At 35.0% G+C, this 17,029-nt stretch overlaps 1 protein-coding gene across 4 annotated transcripts in view; it reads right to left on the bottom strand.

The window, feature by feature from the left end:
• USP9X (ubiquitin specific peptidase 9 X-linked) overlaps positions 1–17,029 on the bottom strand; it is a 128,336-nt gene that overhangs the window by 59,043 nt on the left and 52,264 nt on the right. For 2 of the 4 annotated variants that reach the window (XM_081043818.1, XM_081043817.1), the window contains exons 12-16: positions 16,234–16,440; positions 14,684–14,820; positions 12,822–12,955; positions 4,653–4,740; positions 1,734–2,076 (exon numbers count right to left, since the gene is read on the bottom strand). In XM_081043818.1, coding sequence (XP_080899944.1) covers positions 1,734–2,076; positions 4,653–4,740; positions 12,822–12,955; positions 14,684–14,820; positions 16,234–16,440 — 909 coding nt within the window. Of the gene's footprint in view, positions 1–1,733; positions 2,077–4,652; positions 4,741–12,821; positions 12,971–14,683; positions 14,821–16,233; positions 16,441–17,029 lie in introns of all 4 variants that reach the window. The other 2 variants (XM_081043815.1, XM_081043816.1) reach the window with 1 other exon arrangement.

The raw sequence follows: 17,029 nt of genomic DNA on the forward strand, positions 1-17,029 counted from the left end.
TTTTACTATAAAACCGGGTCTTATATTCATTTTTGCTCTAAAAAACGCATTAAAGCTGATTGCCCAGCTAGGTCTTATTTTTGGGGAAACATGGTATGTGCAGAACTTCAGGGCTCTGAGGAAGTGTTTTAGGGCTGACCCCTGTTATAGGCTTGGGGAGGCAGACAGGGTGAAGCGCAAGGTGAGCAGAAAAAGGAAACAGGTTTTCCTTTCTCACTTCAACTAGCTTTACATTTTTGGAGTATTGTGTCAATTTCGATTTTTAAAAAGGGTTTCTGCTGTTTAAAAATGCTAAAAGCTTATGTCAACTATAACTGAAAAAAAATTATTAAAATGTTGAAAACCCCTTAAATGAAAAAGTCTGATCAAATACCACAGTAAAGATCTTAGTCCATGGCTTATAGGAAAATATTTCATATCCAAAAAACAATACAAACTGTGAACAGGTCAGATTTTTAAAGATAGGAATAATATAGTAATACTACATTGCAACAACATGGATGAACCTTGAGGGAATTATGCTAAGTGAAATAAGTCACACAGAGAAATACAAATACCATGTGGAATCTAAAACAAACAAAAAAACTGCAACCAAAAACCAAATTAAAAACAGAACTCATAGATACAGAGAATGGATTGGTGGCTACCAGAAGTGGGGGTGGGCGAAACGGGTGAAAGTGGTCAAAAGGTACAAACTTCCAGTTATATAAGCCCTGGGGATGTAATGTACAGTCTGGTGCCTATAGATAACACTGTATTGCATATTTAAAAATTGCTAAGAGAGAAAATCTTAAAAGTTCTCATCACAAGAAAAAAAAGGTAACTGTGTGGTGATGGATGTTAACTAGACTTACTGTGATCATTTTGCAATGTATACGTACATACATCAAATCTTCATGTTGTATACCTGAAACTAATGTAATATTAATGCATGTCAATCCTCATCTGAATGACCTTCATTATGTCAATGAAAAATACACATACATTAAATAGTATAAAGGCAGAAAGAGTAACCTTTAATAGTTTATTTATTAAATAAACTTTAGTGATAATTAAATAAAGTTTAGTGATAATATTAGTATAAAGGTATAGTATAAAAGTATACTATAAGTATACTTATAGTATAAAAGTATATCTAGTATTAGTATAAAAGTATAAAGTTTAGTGATTAAATAGTATAAAGGCAGAAAGAGTAACCTTTAATAGTTTATTTATTAAATAAACTTTAGTGATAATTAAAGTTTAGTGATAATATTTTACTCCCTCAGGTATTTAAAAATATCACAAGTTAAACACTGCTGATTGATAAAGTATATGTTCAGAAACACTTCTAAATGAAGTTTTCTTTTGTCCTCTATTTATTTTATTATTCAATATATAATAACCTAAAATTAACATTGAAGGAGAAGCAGCAGATCTACATTGAATGAAAAAAGGGAAGAACAATAACTTCCATGGGGAGGCACGAAAAATTTGCATGGTTAGGGTACTTCTAAACACATCTGAAAAAGATTTCTAAGCCAAGACAAAAGGAACATCTGTGGTGGGAGGGGGAAGAAAAAAGAAGAAAACCCAATGACAAGGGACATGGTAAGATAAAGACGAACTATCATAATCTCCTGGGACAAACAGAGAAGCACACGTACATATAAATTATATGCAAAATTACGATTCCTTACCTATTTGAAAAACTGCATCAGTTAGTGTTTACAAAGTTCCCACTTTTCACTTACCCTCCAAAGGTAGTCTAAGCCTATTAACTCCAAATCATCCATCATATATGCTCTCCGTTTAGCTACTAGTTTTCCTTCTCGACAATTCACAGCTTTGAAGAATCGCTCAAAACATTTCATTCCATTTTCAGTTAATAGGGAAGGATCAAGCTGAAGCACATTACTTTCAAAGAAGTCCTTATTAATATCAGGATCCAAGTCTGGTTCATCCCCCATCAACTTGGAATACCACTTAAAACAAGCTTCACGATCACAAAGGTAAACTGCATTCTCTGCTAAGCATTTCCATATTTGTTTTGCCTGAGGAGCACATAGCCACAGTTGGCCATCCTTCAATAAAAATCTTGGAAAAATATAAAAAATGAGCAATTAGATCTACACAAATTAATCCTGAAATGCAATCTATATCTGTATACATACGAAACAATCCATTTATCACAATTATATTTTAACTATAGGCAAATACTGTCAGTTCTTATTGGCATCTTAAAAACTTATTTTGCAACTTTTATCTGATACTAAAAAATACTAGATATTAATTCATTTAAAAAGCACATATTGAGCACCTACTATGTGCCAGAAACTGCTAGGTGACCTGGGCCTAAACTGAATAAAAGATTTGTCACCTGAACTTTAAATAGTTTAGTATGTTTAATAGTTATTTGAGTTTTGGCATTCTGCTTATCCATCATTGGAAAATGAGGTATTCTAAATGACTCTCAGATAACAACTCATTGACATTTAAGAGTTAAAACTCCTTAAATTTTAATACTTTCTGATGATCTAATATTCATCACTCAGTGCCTGGCCACATTAAACAGAATAACCTACATATAATTTAAATTTTTTATGTCAATATTCAACAGGATTCTTCTTAGTCATTCAGTGATGTTCTTTAGGGTCTTTAGTTTTGTGACCGTTGGTTTAGTCATTCAAAAAGACAATAATAAAGGTAATTCTGTTACAACTATAGGCTCTTTCTTCAGTTAGCTTCTTTTTTTTGGATTCCACCCACCAACCCGGTCTGCCGTATCTTTGAATGAGAAAAAGAGAACAGCTCATTTTATTCTGAGTAACAAAATTTTCAGCTAACATAATGGTGGCTCCATGCCGTTACAGGTCAGTGCATGTATTTAATGTCAGTCGGCTCCCTCTCCACTTCAAGGAATTCTTGAATCTCAATTCTAGGGTTTTTTATAGTTTCATAAGATTGCTGTGTTTAAAGAGGGCTTTTAGCACCTCGTTCTCTCTAACACTGCTACCTCTAATTTACAGATACAAAACTAAGGTCCAATGTGAGAAAGTGCAATTGTTTTCAAAGTTCTTTTTTTTTTTTTAAGACAAGAGCAGAAAATGTTCTTCAAGCAAAAATTCCATTTGGAAGTCCGATGTATAAAAGCAGAGCTGCTCCAGTTGTTGGGAGGAGGAAAGGAGAAATGAAGATGAAACTCCCACTGCTTGTTCAGAAATCTTGGAGGAAGCTTCTCAGAAGCCTCATGGTTCCTCCAAGGTAGGTTTGAAAAATCACTGGTCTAATAGAAAGAGCACAGACTTTGGAGTCAGCTAGACCTATAAGGTTGGTACAAAAGTAACTGCGGTTTGTGAATTAATCTTTTAAACCGCAATTACTTTTGCACCAACCTAATAGCTGAGTAATGCAACACCACTACAAACTGGATATGTGATTTCAAATGATCTAGTTTAAGCCATGTAAATCTTCATTTTCTTATTAATCAAATGGGGATAATACCTTCCCCACTGTACTGCAGAGGATCAAATGTAAAGTGTTTAACACAGGCCGAATATACACTCGGTAAAGTTAGGTTCCTGTCTCTTCAGTGAGTAGCTATAGGTCTTGTAGACAGGCACTAAATAGAGTAGGATCTAGAACAGGTCTTCTGACTACAAACTTTAATATAGCAAGAGGGCTTGTAACTCCTTTTCTGTTCTAGGAAATTGAAGGGATACAACACACACCAAGCAATAACAATTGCTCACTATGGCAGTGATTCTCAATCCGGGGAGGAAGGTCCTTGTAGGTAGATGATTGAAAAACAACACACTTCAAACAAATGCCCAATTTCTTAAAATCTGGTGGCCAGAGTTCTTCCTCAAGTTAAAATCATTATGTAACTACTCATTAAATGTTTCTTAATATAAGTAAGCACATAGTTCAATAAACATTAAGTCCATAATTAACATAGCCCAGGAAAAAATTCCGCAGTGTATCTAAATAATCTGGGCATTTCTTTGAACATTTATGATCTACGTAAACTCTTTTGCTATGTGATATGGTTTCTGAATTCACGTCTCACCAAAAATTTAACCAATTTCAAATCTGTAAGTGTACAGTTATTAAAAGCTAACTATCACTGAGCAAATTCAGCTTCATACTACATTTGGCTTTGGCTTAAGGGAATAAATATCATTTTCTCAACCCCATCAGAACACTGTTATTAGCACGACTGTGGACTGCCTTTGTCAGCCATCACTAGCGTAAACAAGGCACCAGAGGACTCGCCACTCTTTTGGGTGCTGGTGCAGCTGCTTTCTGTCCTCATTTCCTTAGTGTCTCCGATACCATTAAGGACAGTATGATTCTCCAGCTGATTCTACCAAATTTGGAAACTTGTTCCTTAAAAATAAACGTATTCCCAACCTAAACAAATAAGAACAGACGTCTATACAAAAGCTTAAAATGCATTCTCTTCAAATGTTGCAAAGAAGTTAAAACTGAGACAATAATTTAAAAATATGTAATCAATGAGGACACTGAGAAATGCCCTGGGACTTTCAGGCAATGATTTCCCTGTGGGAAAATGTGGCTAAGGGGAAAAAGGCCACCTAAAAAGGATCTAAGCTCCACAGCATTTTTAATCTGTGCCTTGGAGAGAGCAACACTAATTGTTTAAAACCAACCTAAGGAAGTTAAGTCGTTCTTGGACTTCTTGAACATGACTGTATCTACTTCCCAGCCTCACAGTTTGTGGATCATAGTCTTCATGATCTGCAAGTTTAAAGAATATCATGCATTATACATTTGAACACCCACATCACTGCTGACTTTAACCAAAGGAAATTAAGTCAGTTAAAAAGTCATTAATTTTTTATCATTAAAATAGGCAACCTGAAGTTTTCTAATTGGTGACTTATACTCATCCATTTTTCCCACAAAAAGAAACTCCCCTTTTACATAAACAAAAGGATCTGTTAAACGTGCCATAAAAATAATTCTTCATCATAATCTCTTCACCTAATCTTCATACAGAATTAAGTAATTTCTGATTACAGCCTAAGAGTGATCTGAGTGGTCTGTGAACGTAAACTAACCACCAAGACAACATTTTTTTCTTCAATTTCCTTCCTGTTATACTGAAAACTCTTGAAGGAAAAAATACTGTTATAAAAAAGTAAGTTATATTACTAATTTCTACCTAGGAGGAAGTTATCAGTTATCACCATCAACATGTTATGAAAGTCTAGAATAGTCTCAGAAAATTCAAGAAAACTTACCCTTCTATCACAATTATGGGTAGGTGTTAGTCCCTACGCCTACTAGCTTAAGTTGGAAATTCCTTTCAAAAACAAAAAAACAAAGTAAACCCTTTGGTTTTACTTTCATTACAGCATACAATGGCTGAAAAAGTCTGTGTTTGCAATGAAAGACCACAGCAAAAATATCTTAGAAAGCACCTACTATCCTAAAAATACTAAGGGCAGGTTGTTTTCTGTGTGTGTGTGTGTGTTTCAATTTTTGATTTTATTTTACTGGAAAAAGTTGTATGACTTGCAAATGGTCAAGTTGATTTGTGGCTTGGAACAGAAGAAAGATGAAGCAAGTGCTTTGACAAGTGCAGTAAACTACATGGGAATCACTGATGTTTCCAGGAAGTTGTGGTAAGTTATGGAAGAATAAGAAGTTGTGCAATTTCCCTTTAGCATTAAATACTGATATTTCCATACCAGAACCTGGACCTTATGTTACGTGTGAGCTAGTACGAAAGAATTCTAATAGTGTGAGACCCTTTGGAAATAGTAAAGGTAATGAAAGTCTAAAAATAGTGAGGTTTCTCGTCCGAACAAAATCTTGACATGCAATGACGGAACATTTCCAGTGTTTAGAAACATCTGCTTTTGATGCTTTCGTGAAGAAAACAAAGTCCAATGATATTCTGCTTTCTACTTCCACATATTATTTTCATCTACATCCATGAAAGTCAATTTCCTCAGGGCTTAGGACTTAAAGCATTACCTCTCTCATGAGGTTTTCTAAAGAAACTAGACACAATATCAAATTCTACTGTGTAGAAATTTTCTTTTTCAGAGCACTCGCCTTCAAGTATCTGAATAAATAATGGAATCCAGGGACCTTTTTTTTTTGTTTGTTTAAACTAAGAGTTTATGTACAACTTTGTTTACTCAGTTTCTTTAAGGGAAATTTTCATAATTTCAAACTTAAGACGTTTCAAAAATAAGAATTCCCTTATCACCTTTACCTATATTCACTAGTTGTTTACATTTTGCGCCACTGGCTTCATTAGTTGCCACATATATACGTGTGTGTAATTTTTCTAAATCACTTGAGATTGAGTTGGAGACGTGTCCCTTTACCCTTAAATGCATCAACAAACATTTCCAAACAAGGGTATTCTCATATATAACCACAGCAGTTATCAAATTAAACACTGATATAATACCATTACCTAACCCAAGGTTTCCCACCACCACACTACTGACATCTGGGGATGGTAACTGTTTTGTTGAACCACCCTGTGCATTGTAGGATATCTAGCAGCATCTCAGGCCTCTACCCACAATATTCCAATAGTAAGTATCCTTGCCCAAACCCCCTCCCCAAGGTAACCAAAAAGATCTCGACAATTTTAATTTTCTCAACATGTATTTTCCATTTGTATTTTCTTTTCTCCAAACCAAGGTTAATGACATACTGCATTTAGTTTGCACATGCCTTTTTATTCTTCTTTAATCTGGAGAATTAATCATCCTTCATGTTTCTTCACATTTTAGAAAACTATGCTCCAATTTATTTGTAAAATGCTTAATCTGGGCATCTGTTTCTTTGTGGTAAGATTCAGGCCGGGCATTTTGGCAAATAACACAGAAGTGCCCCCATGTCATCAGTGTGTCGTCAGGAGGAACATGTCACTTTGTGGCAGTATTCATGTTAACTGGTCATTTATTTGGTCAAGGTAGTTTTACCAGGTTTCTCCACTGTAAAGTTACTATTTTTCTCTTTGTAATTAGTAAGTAATTTGTGGGGAGATACCTAGAGACTATGTAAATATCTTGCTTATCAAACTTTTACCCACTAGTTTTAGCATCACCACCTTTTTTATTTAGGTGGCAGCACTTTATCAAGACCGGGGACCCTGAACACAGAGAACTTTGAAAACATTCAATGAAAGCCAAAAAAAAAAAAAAATCAAGAAAAGTCAAGAAATAAGATCCTTCTATGCTAAATAGGAATGGAGAGGCCCTATACTTGACTCCAGAAAAAGCTTCCTGGCTGTGAAAACATCAAGATGGTTGGTTGCTGGTTTTCCTTATAAACATTCAGCTCCAAATACTGTGATTAGATAACAGTCAACTTAAAAGGATGATCCATTTATTACTCCTGCTGCCTAGCTAGTAGATACCCCACTGAAAACAGGACAAGTTAGATGAGACTAAATTAACTCAAGTGTCTATGGCTAAGGCTCACACAAACTGGTTCTTGTCATTATAAACTGCAAGTTGTCTAGAGTCCGTTTCAGAACTCATTGTAAGAGAAGTTCACTTATTAAAAAGCATTTGTAATTGAGACAATTCAAATTCAAAGACCAAAAAATCTACCATTTAAACTATGTAATTCAATGGTTTTTAGTACAATCAATGCTGTGTAACCAACATCACAATGTACATTTTTAGGATTTTTTATCACTTCACAAAGAAACCCTGCATAGTCACTCCCCATTTCCTCTCACCCCCAGCCTTTAGTCTATTTTAGATATTTCATATTAATAGAATCATACAATATGTGTTCTTTTCCCCACTTAGCATATTGTTTTGCAGGGTCCATTCATATTGTAATATTTTTTATGCTGAATGGCATTCCATTGAATGGATATACTGTTTTGTTTATCCAAACAACACATATTGCTTTGTTTATCCACTCATCATATGATGGACATCAGGGTTGTTTCCACTTTTCTGGGTACCATCAACAATGTTGTTATAAACATTCATGTTCAAGTCTTTATTTTACTTGGATATATAACTAGGAGTGAATCATATGGTAAATTCTCTGTTTACCATACCATCTTGAGTTCCAACCTGATTATCAAGGTGGCTGTACCACTTAAAAATCCCACAAGCAACATACGAAAGCTCCAATTTCTCCACATTCTTGCCAACACTTGCTGTTGTCTTAATTTTTGTCATCCTAGTTAGTAGGTGTAATTTCTCACCGTGGTTTTGATTTGCATTTCCCTAATAACTAATGAAATTGAGCATCTTTTTATGTGCCTACTGGCCATTTATCTTTGGAGAAATGTCTCTACAGATCCTCTGCCCATTTCTAATTGGGTTATTTGTCTTTTAATTGTTTAATTGTAAGAGTTCTTATACATTGATCATAAATGTAATGATTTCTGGACTGTCAATTATATTTCATCGATCCATAAATCTATCCTTATGCATGTACCACACTGTCTTGATTACTGTTATTTTGTAGTGAGTTTTGAAATCATTAAGTATGAGTCAGCCAACTCTGATTTTTATCACCAAGATTGTTTTGGCTATTAGGGTCTCTTGCACTTCTGTAATTTTTAGGATCAGTTTCTATACAAAGTAAAAAAGGGGGGGATTTTTATAGGGATTATGTTAAATCTGTAGGTCAATTTGCAGAGTACTACCATCTTAACACTATTAAGCCTTCCATTCCATGAACATGGTATGTCTTTCCATTTATTTAGAGCTTTAAATTCTTTCGTCAATGTTATTCTCTACTTTTTGGTGAACAAGTTTTATACGACTTTTGTTCAATTTATTCCTAAGTATTTTATTTTTTAAGCTATCCTAAATGGATTATTTTCTTATACATACTTATGTATTGAGGAATGTTTTCAACCTGCCCCAGGTTGTACTTTGATTATTTCTGAGTGGGTGAAGCCGAATCCATACGCACAACAATCCTGGACCTCAAGAGTTGACTGATCTGAGGACAGCTTATCTTGGCTGTCTCTTTCTCTAGATCTGTTAAAATTCTGGTTTCTGCTGTTTCACTTGTTAGTAAGAGTATAAGGAGGTATAAGCACCCTCTAAACTGCTCTTCACTGATATTTCCACTGGTTTGATAATGCCCTTAGGAATGGCATGCTCTGGTCCAAATAAAGTCAGTCCCTTCAAGCCAACCTGCCATCTCTCCCCCTGAGCAGAACTTCTGTACCACTGCACAGGAGCTAGTGGCAACACAGCAGGTGGCTTCCCCCAGAATGATACCCCTGGCTCTATGAGCGATGTTGCTATATGTGGGGAGGGGGCACAGCCCCTGATTTTCTGTTTGTCCCTTCTGGCATGGAACTTCCACCTTGTGAGCAAGCTGTGGTAATCAGGACGCCTGTATTTTCAGCCTGCCATGCCTGAGTACAGCTTCTGCCCTATGATTAAGCATTAAGAGGCATAAGGGAGTCTCAGCTTTCTACATCACTACCTAGAATAGAGCTTCTGTACCACAGGACAGGGAAAGATAAGAAATGCTAATAGCTTGCCCTTCCTGTGTTAGTGTTAGAACCATAGCTATAGACTGGTAGCTGTGGAAGAGGAAATGAATTGTGGCTCAAATTCTACAGACTCTTCCTGTTCTTTCCAAAATTTGGTAGATTTTCTTCAATAAATGCTTTCCTATTAGTTATATCCTCTTAGGACAATTCCCAGATACTTTAAATGATTGTTTGAAAAGTAATTTTTCCGAGCTAAATGGTTTTGTTAAGGAAAAGGTCTACTGAGCATCTCATTTCCACCATCCAAGTTAAGTCCCTCACCCCTTGATTTTTTTTTTAATCAACATTATATTCTACATTTATCGGTTGGTATTTCCTTTTCTTTCAGTATAGAATGAAAGGTTTATATTTTATTTAATGGGTTCAGTAATTTTCATTATTTATCTTGACCCAGTTTGGCCAGTGAGAGCCAACTTCTATATATTTTTTTGACATGTCAACTTGATTCTTTGAGCACTTTTTAACTTTCTGAAATGAGATGTTCAAGGATCATCATGTAATTTCCCTGCACCAGGCCTAGAAATAGCCATTACTCCAGAGAGCTGTAAACTGTTAATAAAATGGACACTTAATATTTTTTAAAATCACAACCCACGGACTTAATAGCACTTCGTGGCTGATGTGTAGGAATGAGCCAGAACTACTGAGAAAATCTAGCCTAGTATCTATATCCTAACACAGAGAACAATTGGTGAATAACATTCAGAGAAATCTTTTTTATGGGAAAAAAATGTTCCTAAAACCTGCTAGTTTGGGATTTTAAGAGACTGGGAAGAGGTAATTGAAAGTGGCAGCCCTTAGAAAACAGAATGCAAAAATGTGATCTACAATGAAGACAAGTCTTCCAACTCTATCCAGAAACCAGGAAAAATGGTAAATAAGACTTTCAGTAAGTGTTCAAATTAGTACAAGGGCTATCCTACCAACGAGGTAAAACTTGAGTGGAAACTAAAAGGTGGTTTTATACTTTGTTGTATGCACATGAAAAACTTTAAAAGAATGACTTGGTAAGCACCAGTTCTTAGTAGTAACGCACGAGTAGTAAGAACACATGAGTAGATATTGGAGAAAATTTTAGTACATTCATTACTTTACCTAAATAATGTTAAAAAAGGAAGTAGAATCAGCTGACCATACTACTGAGTAAATGTTTTTTTCCAAAGCTGAAGATGCTAGTGGAGATGAAACATGGGCAGGACAAATACTAAATATTGGTGAAACAGTTATCAGAAATTGAGATTATCAGTGAACTGTGGAAGCCTGATGTTATCCTGCTGAATAATGTCTCATACCTAATGGGATCCATGCAATACTTTTATTATACAGAGAAAAAAACTAATTTACTTTAGAACTGCAAATTCAGAAATTGGTAGTTGATGTAACCACAGAAGTGATTTAATGCTATGAAAAGTTTAATAGGAGAATTTTCCTAGCTTAAAAAAAATTACTTTCCCCCCATATTTAGGTATCTGTAGACTAATCAGTATTAATCAAAAGAATACTGTAACAGGAGGAAAAAGTATCGAAGTTAGTTGGAGAAACAAAAGGTATGGTGTCAATAAATTCAAGGGAACATCGCAAGAGCTTACTATGTATCAGACATCATCCTAGCATTAATAACTTGCCCAGGGTCATATAGCTAATATGTTTGGGTCATGTTTTGACGCTAGGCAAGCTGACTATGCAGATTCACATCTCTTACTTTGTGGAGATACAGACAATGTAAGGAGGAGAAACTGGAGACAGAAAACATACTTGTGACCAAGAAATTCATGTAAGCAATGACTCATGTGGAATTTGAATAAAATGGAGCAGACAAGTCTAGTGAGGCCAAACTGCATAGGCACCTTCTCCTGACCTCCCAACAGCAGGGTGCTCAACCTGACAACGACATTAAATGCAACACCACATGCAAATGAAATAAAAATTAGCATTACAGCACATGATTTATATGGCTCCATTTGGGGGCAAGGACTGAATTGCCATCTATGAGGACTGTGTACCAGCAAGAAGAGATAAGAACCCGAGTTATGTTAAACTGAGCCCATACGCTTGCGTGTACTACATGCAAACCTACTGTGCCTCTCTCCGATTTTGATTGCATTTGGTACAGAACATAACTCACATGGGCGCATGCCTATGCTGCACTGATTGTTCTATCATGCTTCTTAGATGGAATTTAAGACTGAAATAACAAAAGATCATTGCCTGGTGCCTAGCAGCTGCCGCTGCTTTGATTTCTCATCTAAACGCCATAATCTATTGCCTAGGAGGAAACAAGAGTCAACAAAATCAGTAGGGGTACCTGAAGAGCTTCTTAATTTTTCAATTGTGTTTATCTGAATTGTTCATATGGGAATATACACTGTTAAGCGTTAAGGAAAAATCTCATGCTTTATAAGTACCTTGGGATTTTATTCAACAATGCCAAGAGTGTACCTACTCTTCAAATGAGTATTAGAAATATCCTCATTTTTAAAATATACTATTGGCTTCTGCAGACTCGACCATAACATGTTAAAAGAGTGGTATGTTCAGTAACCATTGTGTTTAATTCTATCTCTAACTGGTAATATAAAGTTTTCTCTCTGTGGTTATGTGAACAAACTTGAGTCTACAAGACAGCTTTTTGGTTTTACTGGGGTGGGGGTGGGTGGCTATGAATTTGGCAAAAAACCCAGGAACATGTACTAATAACACATTTGTACTCTAGCATACACAGATTCAAATACAAATGTCAGAGAGCAAGAGCACTGAAACAGAGCTCCACATATGGCAGGCACTTCAAACCTGGCTGTTAAAACCATAGGACACTTTTCATATTGAAAACCAATATAAACATGTGGATTCTTATAGCCTTGCCTCTTTATACTTGTGAATTTTTAATTCATAAAGTCTGAAGCACTTTTGACACAAGGATTTAGGATTATTTAAAAAACTACAATACATATAATAGACATAGACAAAAAGTTTTCTTGAAAAGGTAATAGTGGTGGTAGTAAGGAAACAAAGGTTGAAGATGAGTCAAGTACATACCTAAGAAGGTAATAACCAATTGTGTAGTACAGGCAGGCACAGCTCCCAAGCAGGGAATAAAAAGAAATCAATTTAACAAAGAGAGTGGGGAAGGCAAACACTCAGTAAAGAGCCTTTAAGTGCTGGCCTGGAGGTCAGGGTGTGTAAAAGTTAAGAGTAGAGTGGATCACAAGCTCATAAATTTGTTGTCATTTTTAAGGTAATACCCCCTCCCAAAATGCTGAGAAGTTGCTGTTATTTCCCATAGTTCATAGGAGCTTACAATACATACCTCTAGCATACAGTCTCATGCTTTCCATATAAGTCGCAAGGTTTTCTGCTACCAAAGTAACTAGGGCATGATTGTGCTGAAGTTGATTGATTAAGTCATGGCGATAAAATACATGGGGACTTCGCTGAGTTTGACTGAAACGAGAAGAACTTAACAATATAATTAGGCAATTAAACTCTGTTGGAATCAAAAGAGCTTATATAATCTAAAATCTTAGCTACTAGTTGAAAAACTTAAGATGGTTTCCTTCGTAACAGAATTACACTTTTGGCCATTTACTTTAATGACAATATCAAGCAATTAAAAAAATGCCTCAAAAAATAAGATTTAGTCCATGATTATTTTACACAAAATACATGCATGAATATTCTCCAATTTCACACCAAGTGCTTCAATGACTGATTTCTACTCCTACACAATACTAGTACCAAATCACTTGGTTAGATTTACTCATTATTCCCAGAATTATAAAACAGACACACTCCTTGCAAGATTAGCACCACAAAGATAATGCTGTAATTATGGGGAAGAATAAAAAAATATTTTCAGTAAAATTTTATTAGCCATTCAAGGTACATTGTGGGACACTTGGTTTGTAGCCAAGGTTGCCCATAGGTATAACCAGAAAGACATCTAGTTCCTTTCTAACCTATTTTGCCATCTTCTTTGAAACCAAAACTCTCACAGCCATTACTATCCTAGTGGAGATGAAGCCACTGTTCCTTGGGAGAGTATGTATACTACTGTGCCTCTACAATAAATGAATGCACTACTGGACAGAGGGCCAAATGTAATCAAAGTATGTCCCTTAAATAAATGTTACTGTTGATAGATGTCTAAATTTTCTCTACTGTTTATCCCTGTAATAGCTTTTCTGATTTCATATTATTTTTTTACCATTTGGGGGGAAAAAACGAGACAAAGTTCAACTGTTAAAATCAAAATATATGTGGCCGTTTCTACTTCTGTGTTAGGCATAATCATAACCTAGAGCTGTCAAGGATCTTGGCAATCATTTAATTTTATACATAAGAAAAATATACTTCTTTAGATCAGAGAATCTTTACGAAATGAATAACTGGTTAGACACAAAGGTCACAGCCAGGAATCCTGACTCCACTGTGAAGATTCTTTGCACTACACCTAGCTTTCTCTTTCCACATATTTTTCCTTTTCTGTTATCAGTTCCAACTCTTAAACTAAACAACACAAGGACAAGTTATTCCAGGAACCAGAATTTGGCATGTAAAATAACATATTTAATGACAGTTATTTAACAGAAATTTAGCTAAAATAAATTAGAAAAAACTTTGTTAACTACACATTTAAACATACTTGAAGTCTAATCTTTGAAATTAACTTTAACTATTAAAAACAGTAAGTTTATTTTACTTCCAAAACTTCTACAGTATGTTACAAAGTTAATAAATTGTTAAATATATCAGAGTGAACCAACTAAGGAAACAATAAGTTCTATAAGACATATACTATAATATGAGATAAAGGGTAGAAATTGGGCAAAGAGGAAGAAAAAACTGAAATGAGGAATGAGATTAATAGATGATACAACATATACCATGAAATTACCTGGCATACTTGCCGGAAATAAGAGGTAATTGTGAGCCAAGAACGTGAAGGCAATATTATCCATCTTGATTCTGAAACCTATCACTTAATTGTGGCTTACTTCCTCATCAATACCACTGACGAGGTAGATATGATAAAGGAATCTTTTGTTCCAAATGAACACTTCTCTTAGCCCAGTCTAATTTTATTTAAATGTCTTTACCAACTGAAAATGTTGTTTCTTTTCAATGAAATATATAAATGAAAATAATGAAATTTTTTGTTAAAAGCCTTACCTCAAATTTTGAGGTGCTTCACCAAACAAACTACAAATTTCTCTAATTTGTTTCAGTGCGGGGATGACCCATTTGTCATTTGTACGAAGTTCTTCTATAAAGCGATCTATCCACTGGATCTTCTGTGTGTCACGGTCCTTAAACAAACAATTTCAATGTTTTATATAGGTCAATACACGGGAGAAGTCCACCCTCAAATTATTTTGAGAATTACAAAATAGAGCTTCTCTTGTAAGATTAGCATCACAAACATTATACTGTTAACTGCATTAAAGAGTTTAATAATGATAATTTTAAAAGCTGCTTTAAGCTTTTTTATTTCACAGTTACTATCAGAACTCCAAAAAGTAAACCACTTTTATAAAAGTTGAATATGACAGACTCAGATATGTCTACACAAAGGTATAAATACTAGGTATTAGGCACACTGACAGAAACTTTGACTTTAACTTTGTCAGGCGGTGGGCATTTAGCTTTACTAGGTGTTTTCAGAGATTCTACCATGTAATAAAATTCAGCAATAAAATATAACCCTAATTGTTACACCACATGGGTTAGCTTTTATTACAGTGAGCAACACTGAAAATTTGTATTTTACGGAGAAATAATAGTATGGCAATTAAGTTCGAAGAAATTCACCAAAAATCAAAATAAAGATATCCGTATATAGATGAGAGAAAGGAATAGAAAAAGGTGTAAGCACAGTTAAAAATGTTATAAAGTCAAAATTGTTTCATGTATGATATTTTACTTCTCATACCTTATTTACTTTATTCCTTTACCTAAGTCAATAGTAATCAGAAATTCAGGTTTGTGTATTTAATTTTAAATTTGGATTATTTTGTGTGTGTGTGTGTCTCCATTTAAAGAAATAATTTAAGCTCAAGGCTCTTTTTACTATTTGATACACTTAATGAACTGTCACAGTAAGTACAGTCAAAAACTGAGTAGCATCTGAATCACACCTACTTGAGCTTATATTCTTAGCTCATTCCTAAATTTCAGTTAATTAGTGTAGCAAATAGTTTTAACAAGTGAGAAATTAGTTATTCAGCAATATTCATTGTACCATGAATTAAAAGATACACAGAATATAAGTTAGAATGCAGGGAAGTTGTGTGATTTGCTCATAGGGAAGGCATTAAATGTTTTACTGTTGAGGAAATTTTATTAATTTTTCTTTTTATCTTCCCTATGAGCAAAGAAAACCCAACTTCTCTTTCCTATGAAGTTTCTACTAAGCTTTAGTATCTTACAGGTGATCTATCTGAAACTGGTAATTCAGTACCATACATTGGACAATACTACTACTGTATAGCCTGTATCTTTATACTGCCTCCCTCCCAAGGAGACTAAAATGCTTTTCAGGTGATACATAAAATTTTGACATAGACACCTAAGAGAAGGCAAACTTACATGAAGAAAGTAAGTCAAATCTTGAAGATAGCTTCAAATATAACATTGGAATAACCTGAAACTATTCTGTATCTAAACCATCCTAAGAGTGAAGGAGAAGGGTATCAAAAACTGAGAAGGCAGCACGCCCTTACCTGGGAGCAGCTATAATCTAGTATTTTTATGTGGGCGCTGAGAGCGAGATCCATGATGTCGACAGGCACGTCATCACTGTGGGCCAGATTCCACAGGAGGTTCAACACTTTGTGAGCCATCACACCATCTTTGTCATCTTCTGCAAGGCGACGTATCAGCTCAAGCAGCTTTTCACGTTGCTTTTTACTTGCGTTTGTCCAACTGGCCTAGAAAAATAATTTAAATGACATGAAAACAACACATATTTGTCACAGCTTCAATTGTCACCAGATTAACTGTATTCATCAGAAAAACCATAGCTGAGCACAGAATTATTCAGTGATATGAGACATAAGGATAGACTGAAACTCCAGGAAAAAAAGAAAACGTCTATTTACAGGTAAATACCTTATGTCAGGGTTTCTCAACCTCAGAACCACTGACATTTTGAACTGAAAAACACTTTGTTGTGGGGAGCTATCTGTGCATTGTAGGATGTTTAGTAGCACCCCTGGCCTCTACCCACTAGAAACCAGTGGCACCTCCTCCTGCTGTGACACTAGAGATACACTGCCAACTATCTCTGGGGGGCAACATCGGCCCTGTTGAAAAACACTGCCTTGATTCAGTCTTATTTGTGAATTTAAAATTGTATTAAAAGACGACAAAGAAACTTCATACACAGAAATTTTCATAAATAAAAAACCCCAATTACAGAGCAATGTGCATTACACATTTGAAAGCAAACATTTGTAACAAAGTGTTATTAACCAAGAAAAATAATTTCTAACTTACATGGAAATGACAGAATACTAC

The sequence above is a fragment of the Rhinolophus hipposideros genome (genome assembly GCF_964194185.1).
Source record: "Rhinolophus hipposideros genome assembly, chromosome: X".
In the NCBI taxonomy this organism is placed as follows: domain Eukaryota; kingdom Metazoa; phylum Chordata; class Mammalia; order Chiroptera; family Rhinolophidae; genus Rhinolophus; species Rhinolophus hipposideros.